General features: G+C 37.0%; 1 protein-coding gene and 1 long non-coding RNA gene across 2 annotated transcripts in view; one reads left to right on the top strand and one right to left on the bottom strand.

The window, feature by feature from the left end:
* Positions 1 to 19,098, bottom strand: part of LOC112654070 (uncharacterized) — a 42,227-nt gene that overhangs the window by 9,937 nt on the left and 13,192 nt on the right. Inside the window, exon 2 of the long non-coding RNA XR_003132705.2 lies at positions 16,110 to 16,162. This is a non-coding gene — a long non-coding RNA (uncharacterized LOC112654070). The remainder of the gene's footprint in view (positions 1 to 16,109; positions 16,163 to 19,098) is intronic.
* On the top strand, positions 17,402 to 18,974 carry LOC112654062 (nucleolar and spindle-associated protein 1-like). The gene is given in 2 exon segments (XM_035711497.2): positions 17,402 to 17,613; positions 17,616 to 18,974. Coding segments are annotated over 2 exon segments (1,341 nt in total). The 5' UTR covers positions 17,402 to 17,460; the 3' UTR covers positions 18,804 to 18,974.

Here is a 19,098-nt window from a genome sequence, read left to right as displayed (position 1 = left end):
ATTTGTAGTAATGGAATAGTTCTGAATCTTGATTGCTGTGGTGGTTACAGAATCTATCAATTTGATAAAATGACATAGAACTATATGCACAATTTATACCAAGGTCAATCTCCTGATTTTGACATTGTACTATAGTTATGTAAGATGTACCATTAAGTGAAATTGGGTGAAGGGTATGTGGGACCTCTCTGTACTGCCTTTGCAATGCCCTGTGAATATATAATTATTTAAAATGAAAAGTTACAAGAAATCCAGATCATATTTTTCCTTTCTAGAAGTGCTAGTTGACTATTTTCATATCTGCTTTCACCCTATTATTTTATTTTTATAAACATAAGTATCTTCTATGTTTCTATGATAATTCTAATATCTCAGGTTTTATATGTCTGTTTCTATTGCCTGTTAGTTTTTCTGGTTCTTACTCATGGTGCTTTATTTCTGATAAATTTTGTGATTTTTAACTCTGAAATAATCATTTTCCTTAGAATGTTATTTTTACTAGTTCTTCAAAGTCTGAATTGAAATCAAGGTCTTTCTATTTGTTTTTGCAGTCTGCTGGGAGTGGTACAAAACCTGGATTATGTTAAATTTAATTTTCCACTTGAGGTTTTTGGACCATATAAGTAGTATGAATTTAAACTGTAAACGCTAGAGAGGACTTTCTTATGATTGTGAATTCTCAGAGATATTTCATGTTACTGTCATCTAGTAGCAGGGTCAACTTGCTTATCAATAGAAGCAAGTTTTCTGTCTCCTTCTGTAGTGGGGTTTGATTTTCCATTCACTTTTCTCCCATAGTTGTGGTGGATGTGGTCCTTTGGAGACCATTTATATGTGGGGGACGACTAACTGCAAACTCCACTTAGAATGACACTGGTTCTGTCTTCCACACCTTGTGCAGTTGTGAAAGGAAGAAGCTCAAAATTTGCAAGGCTTGGCAAAGACCCAAGACTTGGTTGAATGCCACTTTGGCACTCTCCTTCCCACTTATCTATTTCTTCTCCCCCCCCCCCATTTTGGTTTAACTCTTTTTTGGGCAGAGGGAGCTTCTTTAATTCTCTGCTTTTATTTGAGCACACAATGATGATGCCCTTTCTATTTTATCCAGCACTTTAATGTGTCAGTAGAGAGGCTAATTCATGCTCTATAATCTGACCTACAGCCTGAAATGGAAGTCTTAAAAATTTTCTTTTCTTACATTTGTTTTTAAACTTTCCGTTTTGTAATCTCTAGCCTTCCAGAAGATACCATACCCATAAACGCCCCCCTCCACAACCTCATGAGTCACAAAGTAATGCTTTTGTTCTGTTCAGTTTTGTTTTAAATACTAGCTTCTCCTTATTCAAATTTTGTGCCCCTAAAAAGTTAAGCTGGATGATTTCATTTGAAGATGAAATGGATATCCATGAGCAATGTATAAAATATCAGTGACAATTCTAAAACGATTTTTAAGAAGGTTGAAATGAGCATAAACAGATTTCATGACAGGCAAATCTGAATAGAAAAGCCTTTGCTAGCTTTAAAACAGGCTCATAGAACACATTTGCACAACCAACAGAAAAAAAGCAGCAAGAAATCTCTGGCTCACCATGCCCAGAAAGGTAAATGAGGACCAAAGTGTCGTCATTTATATTTCTCTGGAAGTATTCTACCTATGATTTCTCCAAGAGACTAATATAGAATAAGATTTCTTAATAGGAGAATCCAGCAAATTTGTTTGCTTCCCTGAATTATTATCTAGGATAAGCCTCTGGTCTGCAGTAAGCACTGAGGTTGGATTTAATTGAAGGTGAAATGAATTCCCATTAAGCCCTTCAAGAGGGGAGAAAACAGCTTCTTAAATAGCTCAAGTCTTAGCTTATGCAGATCTTTCTTTTAAAAAAGTGGGAGTTTTTTTTTTAAAAAAGAGTGGGAGTTTGATTAATGTCTTTATTAAATGGTCTCCCCTTCTTGTTAGCAAAAATGGGATCTATTCAATGTTTCAAAACAAAACAGATTGGACTACCTCTCCTTTGGCTTTCTTCCTTTTGCCTCAGGTACATGGCTACTTTTTGCTGTCTGCTAGAAATTTGATTTATTAATGCTAAATATTCTCTTTTCTCTGAGCTTTGGAAGGTCATGGAAGACTTGCGAAAGTTTACCTGATTAGAAAATACATATTGACATTACATAGGCCTTTCAGTTACTTTACTTCTTTCTAGTCACAAGTCTGCTCTTGCTCTGAATCCCCTCTTTCTCCTGGCACAAGCCTCTAAAAGCACATATCAGAGGGCACTTTTTGGTATTTGTGCATCCCTTCTCCCTTTGCCAAATTTGTTTGATAAAAGACAATGATAACAAACCATAATTAGATTTTGCAAATAGCAGTACACAAAGCAGAAAGGGAGGGCATGCACAGACTTTGAAAGAATAAGTAAAGGGGCATCTGGGTGGCTCAGCAGTTAAGCATCTGCTTTCAGCTCAGGGTGTGATCCTGGAGTCCTGGGATCAAGTTCCGCATCGAGATCCTTCCATGGAGCCTGCTTCTCCCTCTGCCTATGTCTCTGCCTCTCTCTCTCTCTCTCTTTCTCTCTCATAAATAAATCTTTTTTTAAAAAGAATAAATAAATGGTGGTGGATATATTATTTAAAACTCCAGACAACTAAAAAAAGATTTTTATTGAAGTATAGCTGAGATACAATATTATGTTAGTTTTAGGGGTACAACATAGTGATTCAGCATTTATATACATTATGAAACCATGACCACAGTAAGTCTGGTTACCTTGCCACCATATAACTTTATTACAATATTACTGACTATATTCCCTATGCTGTACTTTACATCCTGTGACTTACTTATTTAACAGTTGGAAATTTGAACTTCTTTATTCCCTTCACCTATTTCACCCATCCCCACACTTCTAGTCAACTTTTATTGTAATGAAAGAGTGATCTGAGAGATACTGAAAAAAGAATATATAATTGGCAACCTTGAAATAAATCAGAAAACAGTGATTCGAATACATAAGACATGAATTAAGGCTGGATGACATAATAAAATAATAATCATAATAATAATTATGTATATATTTTTTAAAAGATTTTATTTATTTATTCATTCATGAGAGACACACACAGAGAGAGAGAGAGGCAGAGACACAGGCAGAGGGAGGAGCAGGTTCCATGCAGGGAGCCTGACATGGGACTAGATCCTGGGTCTCCAGGATCACACCCTGGACTGAAGGCAACACTAAACCACTGAGCCACGGGGGCTGCCCATGTATATAGTTTTTTTTTACAGGATTTACTACACATAATTTATTCAGGTCTCCCCAAGTTAATGTGTTCATGATATAGTTACTTAGAAAACCTAGAAATACGGGACGCCCGGGTGGCTCAGCAGTTGAGCGTCTACCTTCAGCTCAGGGTGTGATCCCAGGGTCCTGGGATTGAGTCCCACATCAGGCTCCCTGCGAGGAGCCTGCTTCTCCTTCTGCCTATGTCTCTGCCTCTCTCTCTGTGTCTCTCATGAATAAATAAATAAATCTTTAAAAAAAGAAAACCTAGAATAAGCCAAAAATGAAAGAAGTAAAGAACAGTTGGAAAAGGTAGTAAATAAAAGGATGTTAGAAAATCATTGTGAAGGGAAGTTTTGCCCTCTAAATCACAGCTCTGATCAAATCATATCAGGGTAAAATGTCCTCTAACGGCCCTCTATTGCCAACAGGGTTAAGTTCATAGCTCTCCATGAGGCAGATGAAGGTATATAATCTCTTTTCGTGTTACCATTTTAGTCTCATCTCAAAACATTCCTCCCATCTCAAGAACTTATTGCCCAGCCATACCACTGCTTTACCAGTTGATTCTAGAATAGATCATGCTTTTTGTTTCCTTTGTTGCTGTTTTTGTTATTTTTTAAAGATTTATTTATTGAGAGAGAGAGAAAGAGAGAGAGAGAGAGAGAGAAGCAGGCTCCATGCAGGAAGCCTGACATGGGACTCGATCTCGGGTCTCCAGGATCACACCCAGGCCGCAGGCGGCACTAAACCGCTGAGCCACTGGGGCTGCCCTGTTTTTGTTTAGTTGTAAAAGGAATATAACCTTGTGAAAAATTCACATTGTATAGAGGAAACTATAATTTTAAAGTATAAATTTTGATTCTTCTCCAACATTCCCACCCAACCTAATTATCCAGAAATAACCATTTCTGGCTATCAGCAATTTGTTGAATGATTTTTACAGATATTTTCTATGCATATAAAATACATGTGATAAATAAAAAGTATTACAGTAACCCTAACCCTATGTAATATGTAATATAATATGTAATAAAAGTGCATTCATTTCATATATAATATACATTTCATATATATGAAATATGTATTATATGAAATGTGTATATAATATATATCCTACAAATAAGACAAAGCCTTTCTGCAACTACTGTAAACTGATCTCATTGCAATATCATATTTTAAAGAATCCAAATTTAACTTCCTAAAACATTGAATTCTAATGTGTGCTTTCACTAAAACCTCTTGAATAGAGAACGAGGAGTAAGGAATAACATCCCCGTCAGCGCATATACAAACAGCAAGATTTCCAAAAATTCTTTAAACAATTCTCTCCCTCAAAGCCACCATGACATCTCTCTCTCTTACAAACTACAGCCCACTTCTTTCTTCCCCGGGTAGTGTCACACTCTGCCTAATGTGAATCAAATGAGAGTCTCTAAGCTAGTCTAAGTTAGTATTTCCTCCCATTATCTCTGGACAGCACTACAAAGACTCAGGATTTGAAAGACACAAACACATAAAAACCCTCATTAGAAGGGGGAAAGGATTGTGGGAGGGGGCAGGGATGGAATATATATTTACATTTTCATATATATGTGTGTGTGTATCAAAGCATGAATATATATGTACATGAGTGTGTGTATATACACATGCATATATAATAATTAAGATTATTCTATATTCGGTAATGTGATGTTTGATGTTTTACTTAGCAGCCTTTTCAAGTTAGTATACACAGATCAGACTCATTTTCTGAAAGTATTACATACTTGATAAATTACCATATGTAGAGGCACAATAATTATTTAACCTGTTTCTTACAGCAGATACTTAGGTTTTCCTTTTTTTCTTTTTACAATTATAAACAGTGCTACTTCATTGCACATATATTTTGGTTCTCTCTTCTTTTGGACCACTGTTCAGTTTGTCCTACTACTTCTCCTATATGGTAAAGCCTCTGTAATAGGAGGCTGAAAAATATTTCTGTTGTCTGAATTTCCATTAAAGTTCCCAAACTGAGGACAGCAGGTATTAAATATCCCCCATTCTAACATCAGGGCCAAGATACTGCCAGACATTCTCTCAGGGTTTAACAAGAGGTAGACCCTCATCCTCATTACCCCAACCAACCCATAAAGAAATTTAAATGATTTGAGAAGAGCTTACTATAAGTGATGTTCTATAAAGGAAGCAATTTGTAAGATTTTAGTGAATTGTTGGGACACCTGGGTGGTTCAGGGGTTGAGTGTCTGCCTTTGACTGAGGGCATGATCCCAGAGTCCTGGGACAAGTCCCACATTGGCCTTCCTGCAGGGAGCATGCTTCTCCCTTTGCCTATGTCTCTGCCTCTCTCTCTCTCTCTCTCTCTCTCTCTCTCTGTGTGTGTGTGTGTGTCTCATGAATAAATAAATAAAAATCTTTAAAAAAAGATTTTAGTGAATTATTGAACTAGTGAGGTGTATTCAGGAATTTTCACTCTCTTGTGCTCTGGCTTGTTTTCAGTCACATATTGGTACTCTTCACCTGGATGTTTTGTTTTCTTTTGTTTTGTTTTTCTGAACCTGCAAATAGCTTCTCTGCCTTAGCACAGGGCAAGCTGAAAATACTGGGAAAATAGCTCTTAGCCAATGACTCTCTGGCACTTGTGTATAAATACCTTAACTCCTTCGCATCTCATGTAGAACTTTGAGGCTGATGTTTTATATCAGCTCCTGAGTTTCCTCAGCCCCAGTTGCCCAGTGATGTAGCTTTGTTAATTACATATCATATATTGGGTTCCTTTCTTTCTTGGTCTCACTTCCCTTCTCCCCTGCCAATGTTTCCTGGGATTACCTTCCAAATATACTACTTGCACTTGAATCCTTATCTCAGGATTTTCTTTGAAAGAACTCTACTTAAGACACTGGAGCTGTTAGGGGAAAAAAACAGAGATTGGCAACTCACTCTCAAGTGGATGCTTACAGAACTGTGAAACTCATAGGCCTATAATAACACAGAATATTTCTGTGGGTATTTCTTAGGAGAGTTTGATATTGGTCCCACAGGATTTTAGGGCATATATTATCAAAAAAGATCGTAATTTGCTTCTAACTTCATGACTTCCAAAAGCAAGACACTTCCTGGAGTAATCTATGATGTCTGGGAGAAAAGAAAAAAGCTAACAGAGAGTAATGGAATGGATCAAGTAATCGCCATCCTTGCTATAGGACCATGGGTCAGGTCTGAATTGGAGGAAGAAAAGAGGTTTGATTTGGATCTGATATTACAGTTCTGATTTTATACTAGCTTAGGCTTGATTCTAAAGCAATTTATAGTTAGTTACTGGAATTGCTCTTAAAATTGAAAGGGAATGGAAAACTTAAAATTGGCCTAACATGTGAAAAAGTGAAAAAGGGGTAGAAAATGAGATCTTGGCCAAATGCTTTAAGTCCGTGGATAAGAAAAGTAAAGTCATTTTTTATTTGTACTCGAGTTCAGACTGTTGAATATACTAGTTACATACATCTCCTATCTCATTCTGTCCCACCACTTGCTAGTTAGGTGATCTTGAGCAAATTTTTAACCTCTCTACACTTCAGTTTATCTGCTTGATTGATTGATTGATTGATTGATTGATTTACTTACTTACTTACATTTTTTTCTTACTTAGTTACATTTTTAATTGAAGTATAGTTAACACATAATATTATATTAGTTTCAGGTGTATAACATAGCGATTCAACAATTACATAAATTACAATATGCTCACTACAAAATTAAGTTACCATATGCCACCATACAAAGTTACTGCAATATTATTGACTATATTCCTTATGCTATACCTTTCATCTCTGTGATTTATTTTATAACTGGATATTTGTACCTCTTAATCCCCTTCACCTATGTTGCTTATTCCCCCCACCCTGCCCCAGCAACCACTAATTTGTTCTGTGTATTTATGAGTCTATTTCTCTTTGTTGTTGTTTGTTTAATCATCAAAAGACTGTTAAGTGATGAAATAAGATACAGTAAGACACTTAGACTGATATATAATAGATGCTCAATAGGTGCTGGCTAGTGTTATTATTATTCTGACTCCCTGTAAATGGTATCATCCATTTGGTTTAAAACCACAAACCCATGGTTTGATCTCTCCCTCAGCCTTCTCCTAAACATATGTAAGCAATTTCCTTGCTTCATAAAATCTGTCTTCATAGTTACTCTCAAATCCACTGTTCCTTTTTCATGACTACTGACATTAAGCTAATTTTTGGAGTTATTAGTCACACAGGTTTTTGAATAGTCTCTTCCTTGCTTTTCATCCCACCTCCAAATTCCTTCTCTTCCAAATAATTCTATAGACCAATGTCCAAATTGCTTTCCCAAAGGACTCTTTTGATTTTGGCTTCCCTTGCTCAAAAAATATCTCCTTCCTATTTCAGAATGAAGTTCAGATTCTTAATCTTAGTATTAGAAGTCCTGCATATCTGATCATATCTTATATTTCTGTTTCTTCTATTACTATCGTGTATATTCTTTGCTTCTTTCTACTTGGCTAAAATGTAGTACTCACTCTTTCTGGAAAACCACCCCACACTTTGTCTTTTTTTATTATGCTCTTCCTGTATTCTAGAATACCCTTCCCTCTCTCTCTGCTTGTCAAGAACTAACTACCCTTTTAGATTTATGTTATAGGTCACCTGTTTTTTGTTTGTTTGTTTAGATTTATGTTATAGGTCACCTGTTTTTTTGTTTGTTTTTTTACCTTTAGTATTTCTTGTGGGGCATATCTAGGGATGGATTATCTATGTTTTCTGGCACATAGTTTGTCCTAGACCATTACTTAAAAAAGCCTGCCTTTAAACTAAAGAATGAGTGTAAAGGTGAACATTTTAGGCCATCCAAGAAACTATTGGAAAATGTTTTTAACTAGGTGGGAATTTGATCACATATCAGAGAACCCTGGTGTGGGCAGCAAACCATAAGTATAGATGTCAAATATATTGGTCACAGCTTCTCTTAATATCTAATTTAGACCTGTTGTTTATGCTTTGATACCTTTAACCATCATATAAATATTGACTGGTTTGGTTGTCTTTGTTGATCTTAACATAAGAGTGTCTGGCTTTTGGTAAAAACTCAATAAATTTTCGCTGGTTGGACAAAACAGTCACTTGTTTTAATGGAGCTTTCTCTGATCCCTGAAAGTATGTGTGATACTTTTATCTTTTTAATTGCCTCCATGAGTACCTCTCCATGGCTACATATTGTATTCACTATTACATTATGATTATTAAGCACTTTTCTTTTCCTACTAGACTGTGAGGTTCATAAGAGCAAGAATATCTAACTCATTTGTGTATTCCTTATTGTGTTCAATCAATGCTTTGAAGCCTCAATTTTAATGCCTGCCATATATAGCCTAAATTGTGGTAGTAACTAAGCCATGTAAGGTAAATTCGTGTTAGACTAAATTTCATCCTGAGGGTTATAAAGCACTTTAAACCCTTTAAGGAACAAAGCAGACTGTATGTAAACAATTACTTGGATTGGATTCTGTTGAGGCTTCATCCCCAGTTTGATTTACTTGGTCTGCATTGGGGCCTGGGCATCATTAAAAAAATAAAATAAAAGCCCACCCCTTCCACCCATTCACCTAAAATTCTCATATGCAGCCAGGGTTGAGATCTAGAATCACTGATCTAGGATACATAGATACGACAGATAAAGACATCTCCTTTGAATTAAAGAAAAGAACAATAAGCAAGTATATAAACTCTGTGTAATTTTATATTCTTTCCTAGAGTTATTTACCTACTTTAAGGAACATTTCTCCTTGGTTGGTAAAACCTTGTGTTCGTATTTAGAAAATATTCTCTTGCACTAGTCATTACTTCTCACTAGGGAGCTTGGTTTCTTCATTTGCTTTTAAGTAATTAGTGGAGAAATATATACAAACACATTCAAAAGAGACTGGTCATTGTTCTTCCCTGCTATGAATGTTTATCATCTTTGGCTTTAACATTTATTTCAACTTCATTGATACTTCTGCTGTGCCTTACTTTCTTTTGGCATTGACATGTTAGTATCCTTTGCCATCATATAATATATTTGAGGGCCTTACTGTGTGTGAAAATTCCCAGGCTCTTTCTCACTATTACAAATTTAATTGAATGAGGCCACTCTTTTACTGAGTTTCAGCCTGACCTGAGCCAAGGTGTCTTTCTCTGTTAGTTGCTGTCCTGAAATATGTTCTGATATGATTTGTGTGTTTTCCTAATTGAATGTCCATGAATGTATCCCTTTGATATATACATCTAAGTGTTATCCTCTGTTGTGTTCTTCATCTTCATCCTTCCCAAGCTTTTCAGAGTGAATTAACTGATACTTATCAACTTCATAATCTTGTGATTATGAAAAATCTTGTGATTTTTTATCAAATTCTAATTATACAAGTTGTGTCAATCATAGCAAAAAAGTGGAAAAGGGGAGAGATTCACAGCAGTGACAGAGCTTGGATTAAAGCTATCTAGTAAGCCAAACCTGAAAGAGAATATAGAACTAGTCTTCCACATTGTTTCCCAAGGATCCTGGTCCTCAAATGAGCACACATTAGAATGATTCTCTCAGGACGAACTCACGTGTGGTTCACAGTGACCTATGTGGGCTTAACTCTAAAACAGGCTGGGACTTCAGTCACAGAAAGTTTATAAGAAGTGTAGGACCAAAGCTAAACCAAATGACTTATGTATAAAGATGGTCTCCAGTAGGGGCTGACAATCTAAATTTTTAGATAGTAGCCATTACCACTAAGTTTAGCACAACTTTTTATATCATGTCATGTCTTCCTGGTTGCTCTACTACCTACAGCCTTCACTTTCTCTCTAGCATGGATTTCCTTCAAGGTCCTGACTTTTGCCCACTTCTTGCTTCTCTTAATCTAGTATGCCATAATTGAAATAGCCTTTTTTAAAGAATGACAGGGGAAAAACAAGAATTTCACAACTTTTCTCAGTTTGTGATGCCCAAGTTTAATGTAGCAAGAGTAGGGAGTTTTGCATCCCAGCTAAATGGAACACCTTCTTCCTAGAGATTCCTGCTGTTTCTCCCCTTACATTTCTATAGTGGCTCTAGAACACAGAAGTGGGCCCTATCTGACTGCTGGATCACATAGGAAAGTTTTGTAGAATTTACCTCTTGGGCTCAGGAAAGTGATTGTTATGTTATTACAGCCAGAATCAATAAATAAACACATTTTTAAGAGGTTAATTTCAAATAAGGTACATAATTAGAGGATGAAGAGATGTTAGATGGAATACCCCAGCATACTTGCCAAATTTAGTAATCACACTGAAACTCAAAATTTTATTTCATCAGAAGACTGCATTTTAATACGACTGTGTATGCATGTGTAATGTAAAAACTTTATTTACAACTGAACCATTAAACAGAGCACTACCATTAAGCAATGTTACAGATCTTGATTAGGTATTTCAACATGTAACACCACATAATCAGTTTGGAAAACTGTACTAAAGCTAAACACACATCTACCCTTGACCCAGCAATTCCACTTTTCAGCATACCCAAGAAAAATGATTACATATGTCCATGAAAAGACAAATATAAGAATATTCATAAGAGCTTTATTCATAATATCCAAAGCTAGAAACAAGCCAAATGCTCATCAACAGGATGGATAAATGGTAGTGTGTTTATATGGTGGAAAACTACACAGCAATAAAAAGGACAAGCTACTATTACACATAACAACATGGATGAACCCCATATATATTGAGTGAAAGAAGCCAGATACAAAAGAGTATACATGTATGATTTTATTTATATCAAATTCAAAAAAAGGCAAACTATAGTTTGTAGGTATAAGAGACCAAATACTGGTTATCTGAGGGTGGATGTGTATGGGACTGTAGACTGGAAAAAAGAAGGAGGGAACTTTGTAGGGTACTGGAAATATTTTATATCTTAATCTGGGTGATAGTTATAGGAAGAGGAGAAGGAAGGTTGGGGGAATATGTTACTTATACAGTAAAAAATTACCTGTTGCATGCTTAAGATTAGCACCGTTTACATAGTTTACTCTGTGTCTGTTATATCTCAAAGAAAATTAACTCCAACATACACTGTCATAAAAACACAGAAGCAATTTTCTTTAAGCCATTTACATTCAAATGGCTAAAGCCAGATGTGTTTCAATGTTCAACACATGTGCATATCTAAAATAATCAGCCTTTGGCAGACCTGATTGGTTGGCGTAACAAAAATGGCTGGTGATTATACAGTTATTCTTTTGTTCAAGTAGCTTGAAGGCTTTATAAACAAATCTCATGATGTGGGTGTTATGAAAATGATAAGTCTAATTCATAAGAAAACTTATCTTGCATCACAGAAGGGTTAGTTTTATGAAAAAAAAATAATTTTAAGACTTAAAATCTGAAGATAGGCTCTTATTTTTATTTATCTTGTTATTTTATACAGGAGAAGTGCCAAGATTATCATAAGCCTTAAGGAAATCTTGAGAGGCAGTACAATCTGCTGATTCACAGACTCCTCCATGTCCTAGAAGAATGACCTTGGGCAATGGCCTTAGTTTGGGAATAATAGGTAGAAGGATTAAATAAGTTAATATGTTTATAGGGCAGAAGTAGTCCCTGACACATAGTATATGCTAATAAATGTTAGCTACTTTATCATTTAAAAGAAATCAGAAGGAAAAAAATAAAAGAAATCGGATGGCAAATATAGAAGAAATTCAGTCAGCATGATGATTCCTTTCCAATACAGAAAACGTCCAACTTTAGTAACTTTCCTTTATAAATAAGGATGCATTTTCCCAAAAAAGGAATATTCTCTTATGTCAAAATTCCTTTAAAAACAAGCTATGGGTAAAATAAAATTAGGACACATGTGTATTATTTTAGGCTGAGAAATCGAAAGAGCAGCTCTAGTTGATCTACAGATCTGTGAGTAGGCAAAATAAAGCTCATTGTTATATACTGCTGAATTTTGGAGTGGTTTAAATATATCATTGTATCAGTAGCTGACTAATATACTAAATATCTGGTAGTCTAGAGCAGAGGTTGGCAGACTATGGCCAGTAGGGCAATTCTGGCCTATGGTCTATTTTTTTTTTTTTTTTTTTTTTTTTTTTTAGGTTCGTGAGCTGGGATGATTATTTTATTCTTAAAAGGCTGTTTAAAAATGAAAAAGAATAAAAATATGCAGCAAAGATCTCACAGGTCCTAGAAAGCTTAAAATTTTTACTACCTGCCCCTTATAGAAACAGTTTGCTGATCCCTGATCTAGAATAAAAGGTAAGAAAAGGAGAAATTCTCACCATAGCCATGGAAAAGGAAGACATTTTTATGCCCACTACAACCCCATTTGGATGGGTGTCCCCAACTTGACTTTATATGCTGTTTAGTGAGTAAAAGATCATAGCACTTTTGGGGAAAGAAACTGTGTGTGGAGAGGGACAGGAGATTGTAGGGGGTGGATACCTTCAAACTTTTGTTTCTATAGTCCATTGACATAAACAACTGCTTACCTTCAGGAGATAGCACTGTGTACATGGATAACTGGGGAAAAGACTGACAAAAACTTCATAAATTAAAAAAAGACTTTATAAATTGTAAATAATTTCTGCAGGTCCTGTAGCAATTCACAGCCTGTTTGTCCCACCACATTTAGTTGAGAATGGTTTTTAAGTCCTTCCTAGCTCTTTTTCTTCCTGCTTAACTATTTATACATTTGCTATTCCTTGATCTACATTGATAGTACTGCTTATCACTGGGTGATGGAGTCCTGGGAAAACATGATGAAAAAACGTACTCTGTAGCAGATTATGTGCTTGGATGTGTATCTCGTGATATATATATATATATATATATATATATATATATATATATATACACACACACTTTGGTAGACACTCTTCAATGAGTAGGTAAAGGCAGTGAGAAGTGAAGAACCAGGGACATTTAATAAGCAGCATCACATTAAGAGAGCCACACAACATCTGTCAATGAAAAGCTACTGCCTATGCCCATGTTAGGTGGCAAAAAACTCTGTATTTACTACTATCCTGTTGGTGGAGAAAGATTCTGGAATGACATGGACCATTAATTCACAGTACTTACACAATATAGAACAATGTTATTTTTGCAGACAAAATTTGGATTCTAAGCTAACTTTGATATTTTCTTCTACCAAAATACTCTTATGTACAAGAATACAATTGAGATTTGCAATACTAGGTAGCTTATTTTAAAAATATAACTTACCTTGATTATATTTTATAACATATTCTTTTGTTTAGATGTCGTTTGAAAAGAGTCTGAAATCAAATTTCTAATTGGGAAAGAGATTCAGCATTGATTATGTGTGTGCGTGTGTGTGTATACGTATATATATATGTTGTATCCAAGAAATCAGTGTTCTTTACAGAAGAGCTAAGGAATAGAGTTTTTCTGGATTAGACATATAATTGTCTGTTTATAGCAGCAATGTTCACAATAGCCACACTGGGAAGGAGCCTCAGTGTCCATCGAAAGATGAATGTATAAAGAAGATGTGGTATATGTATACAATGGAATATTACCCAGCCATTAGAAATGACGAATGCCCACCATTTGCTTTGACATGGATGGAACTGGAGGGTATTATGCTGAGTGAAGTAAGTCAATCGGAGAAGGACAATCGTATGGTTTCACTTATACAGGGCATATAAAAAATAGTGAAAGGGATTATAGGGGAAAGGAGAGAAAATGAGTGGGAAAAATCAGGGAGGGTGACAAAACATGAGAGACTCCTAACTCTGAGAAACGAACAAGGGGTAGTGGAAGGGGAGGTGGGCGGGAGGATGGGGTGACTGGGTGACAGGCATTGAGGGGGGTACTTGATGGGATGAGCACTGGGTGTTATACTATATGTTGGCAAATTGAACTCAGTAAAAAATATGTATATGTAAAAAAAGATAAGAAGCTTTTGCACAACAAAAGATACAGTCAACAAAACTAAAAGACAACCTACAGAATGGGAGAAGATATTTGCAAATGACGTATCAGATAAAGGGCTAGTATCCAAGATCTGTAAAGAACTTATTCAACGCAACAGCAAAGAAACAAACAATTCAATCATGAAATGGGCAAAAGACATGAACAGAAATCTCACAGAGGAAGACATACACATGGCCAACAAGCACAAGAGAAAATGCTCCGCATCCCTGGCCATGAGGGAAATACAAATCAAAACCACAATGAGATACCACCTCACACCAGTGAGAATGGGGAAAATTAACAAGGCAGGAAACCACAAATGTTGGAGAGGATGTGGAGAAAGGGGAACCCTCTTACACTGTTGGTGGGAATGTGAACTGGTGGAGCCACTCTGGAAAACTGTGTGGAGGTTCCTCAAAGAGTTAAAAATAAATCTGCCCTATGACCCAGCAATTGCACTGCTGGGGATTTACCCCAAAGATACAGATGCAGTGAAACGCAGGGACACCTGCACTCCAATGTTTATAGCAGCAATGTCCACAATAGCCAAACTGTGGAAGGAGCCTCGATGTCCATCGAAAGATGAATGGATAAAGAAGATGTGGTTTATGTATACAATGGAATATTACTCAGCCATTAGAAATGACAAATACCCACCATTTGCTTCGATGTGGATGGAACTGGAGGGTATTATGCTGAGTGAAATAAGTCAATTGGAGAAGGACAAACATACTGTCTCATTCATTTGGGGAATATAAAAAATAGTGAAAGGGAATAAAGGGGAAAGGAGAAAAAAACGAGTGGGAAATATCAAGAAGGGAGACAGAACATGAGAGACTCCTAATTCTGGGAAACGAACTAGGGGTGGTGGAAGGGGAGGTAGGCGGGGGGTGGGGGTGACTGGGTGACAGGCACTGAGGGGGGCAGTTGATGGGATGAGCACTGGGTGTTATTCTATATGTTGGCAAATTGAACACCAATAAAAAATAAATTTATTAAAAAATAAATAATAAAAAATACAAATACAAATACAAAAAGAAATATAACTGTCTACCTCTGTCTAGAAGGTCTCTCATTCGTGTTATTTTATACCTTATTCTAGCCTTTGCTGATACATTGATATTGACAGTAGAGCATTTGAGCCTTAAATTTGTTCTGAACTTTTAAAAAATCTGGAGCTATACACTTGCTATTCGGAATTGTGCTATACTTATTTTTTAAGAACAGAGGGAACCTGGAAAAGATACATATTTTTTAAAACAGATACTGTGTGAAGATAATAATCTTAAGAGTAAAAGTATGTGTTTTGTCAGGTTGAAGCTGATGGCATTTATGAAAAGTTTTTTTTTTAAGATTTTATTTACTTATTTATGAGAGACGGGGCGGGGGGGGGGTGGCAAAGACACAGGCCCAGGGAGAAGTAGGATCACCGCAAGCAGCCTGATGTGGGACTCGATCCTGGATCCTAGGATCATGCCCTGGGCCAAAAGCAGAGGCTCAACCACTGAGCCACCCAGACATTCCTATGAAAAGTTTTGAATCTTGTTCTAGATTTGCCTCTGTAGCTTTAATTAGCTCAGTTAAGTCAGCTCACACTTATTTTCTTGTTAGATCTAACTCAGGCGTTTGTGAAATGATATGAATGATACCAAAGAAGGCTCCATTCACCCAAAATATCTAATCAACTAAGTACTTGACATGGACATAATATTTGGGAGAAAGGAAAAAGCCTTTTTGAAGGAATGGAGACAACCCAAAGATAAATCTTCTTCAGTTTCTCAATTTTGACTGGGGTCAATTTCAGGGATAATGAGGAGTAAACATAAAAACTTACCTTGAAACTTCCTCTGTGGAGAATAAGGTATTTTTTGTGAGATGGCTTGAGTTCTGTGGGAAGAAAGCACATTAGGTCAGGAGGAAGATTCTCAATATTTGAACATCTTTGACATAAGGATGGATAGTTTTTTGTCCTGGGAGGATAGGTGGAAGCCTTCCCAAAAGGTAAGGAAGTAGGTTTTTGGTAAGTTTCAAATGGTCATTCTGCCCGTGCAACCTCTTGATGAATTATAATGAAGACATGATGTTTGGGCTCATAAAGGACTCCATGAAATCACAATTTTCAATGACAATAAAACACAATTTTTAATGACTGTAAACCATTCAATATATACTTGATTGACTTCCAGGCCTTTCATGTTTTAATCCACCTTCCCCTCTGCACTCTCCATGCAATTTCCTGACATCCTATCTCATCCTATCATATCCCATTCCTTTTCATCCCATTCCATTCCATTTCATTCTACCACTTTTCACAATTAACTATTAAATATCTACTCTGTATAAAGCATTGTTAGGTGCTCTGAGATGGAAAATGAATTCGGCATTGTAACAACCTTCAAGGAGCATAGAATCCCATTGGAGAAACCAACTCATTCATATGAAAAAGAGTGGTAGATGATAGGAAACCACGTGCCACTAAGTGACTAATTGTAAACACACATTCAGTATTTAAGAGAGGGGGAAATGTAGGCTTAGTTGATCTGAGATGGCTTCAGAAAGAGATCATAACATTTGTATCTTTGGGGTAAATACCTGGTAGAGCAATTGCTGGGTTATAGGGTAGCTCTATTTTTAACTCTAGATTGAATTTTAAATAGGCTCTCAAGGCCAGAAGGAAAACCAAATACTTGTCATCAGACAGCCTGCAATACCTATAGATTTGGATTGATTTTTCTCTTCTCAAGATCCCCAAAATATCCTGAGGTTCCTGAACCTGCCAGAAAGTGACCTTCTTTATTCACCTGAAAAGATTGCTCAGAAACCTGGAAGCAAGATATCAAGCTATTTTTCCCAATGGGGTTTATTGGCTCTGTATGGTCAACCTTAGTTCCTTAAAGCTCTTTGGACATATCTGAGTCTATGCATGTCTCACAAATATGACATTCCAGTTAAAGCCTTGGTAATATAACCAATGTTTCCAATTGTGTCCTCTTAAAAGGAGAACAGACTCTTAATGAACTTATGCAAATAAATACATTGCCATGAAAACATAAGAACATGCACTGAGAGTTTCTGAATTCTGGAGGGGTGAGGTAAGGAGAAAAAGAAATGTTCAACTGAGTGGCGCCTGAGTTTTGAACTGCTTTGCTGCGTGTGGGGTATGCGTCCTCTGCGTGGTCGCCTGGATGCAGCTCGCCATGGCCATACCCTCCCTTGAGGAGCTTGACTCCTTCAAGTACAGCGACCTGCAGAACTTGGCCAAGAGTCTCGGCCTCCGGGCTAACCTGAGGGCAGACAAGTTGTTAAAAGCCTTGAAAGCCTACCTTAAAGACGAAGCAAAAAAAAAGAAAATGAGAGTCAAAATGGAAGCCAAACTTCTGCGTCCTCCTGGGATGAGACAGAGATGCAGATGAGCAGCCAGGAACAAGCTAAGAGGGAGACAGTTGGCCACATCACCAAAACAAGGAGAAGGTGCAAGAACCCGGACTCCCAGGATCATTCAGAGATAAAAATAAATGATCACACTGAATTCCAGAATCCAGAGAAGCAGGAAAACCAGGATCTCAGAACTGTTGGAGGAGTTCCTCCACCACTAGATGAGAACCAAGGAGAGGAGAATGCAGTTTCCACAGGAAAAAGAAGAATAAATGGTAATGAAGATTCAAAAGTACCTGCAGAAAGAAAGAAGCCTCTCTGCGCAGATGGGTTTTCCAAACCTGGAAAAAGTAAAAGAACTATAAGTGCTACTCCAAACTTTAAGAAGCTTCATGAGGCTCGTTTTAAGGAAATGGAGTCCATTGATCAATATATTGAAAGGAAAAAGAAACATTTTGAAGAATACAACTCATTTAATGAACTGAAGAAGCAGCTGGTCACCAAAGAAGTGGTGGTGACTCCAGTTCCTCTCTGGGGAAGGCTCCCTGAGGCTCGAACTCCCTCCAGCCAGCGCCACTTGCAGGGCCAGCCCCTGGGCCCTACAGGCCAGATCACCTTGTGTGGGAAGGGGTCCTCCAAGCATTCCATTCTATTGGCAACTAAGATGAACGTCAGGTTTTCAGCTGCTACCAAAGATAATGAACATAAGCGTTCACTGACCAAGACTGCAGCCAGAAAGTCTCCACATGTGACCGTATGTGGGAGTACTCCAAAAGGCCAGGCTATGCTCGGGACATGCAAGTTAAAGACCGCAAAGGGGAATTCTGCTTCTGTTGTTATTCCATTCAAGTTGACAACTGAGGCAGCACAGACTCCAGTCTCCAACAAGAAACCGGTGTTTGATCTCAAAGCCAGTCTGTCTCGTCCCCTCAACTACGAGCCACACAAAGGCAAACTGAAACCATGGGGTCAACCTAAGGAAAATAGTTCTCTTAAGCAACATGCCAACAGAGTTAGATTCCACAAGAAAACTTACAAACAACCTCCTCTCCAGACTCAGGAGGAACAACGGAAGCAACATGAACAAAGACGAAAGGAGAAGAAAGCAAAGATTTTGGGAGCTCGAAGAGGCCTCATTATGGCTGAAGATTAATTTTTTAGCATCCTGTAAATATTACTTCATTTTGAACCCTTTCTTTAATGTAAATATTTTTCTGTCTTCCTCACTTGAGTCAAGACTTCCTTCTGCTGTTTGTTGTTCACTATCTATGTAGTGTTGGGGGTTCTTCACAGGCTGCATCTCTGAAAAGACCTTATTAACCTTAACGCTCACAAATTCTTTGAAATGGTTTTTACCTAAGTGTCTGTACAATTCAGTTTTCTGAGACTCATCCTATATATAACCTTGACTTAGATTTTTAATGTCTAGTTTCCTCTGCTGACAGAAC

Source organism: Canis lupus, chromosome X (genome assembly GCF_003254725.2).
Source record: "Canis lupus dingo isolate Sandy chromosome X, ASM325472v2, whole genome shotgun sequence".
Lineage (NCBI taxonomy): Eukaryota > Metazoa > Chordata > Mammalia > Carnivora > Canidae > Canis > Canis lupus.
Note: the sequence above shows the minus strand (reverse complement) of the source record. Positions and strands in the feature narration are given on the sequence as shown.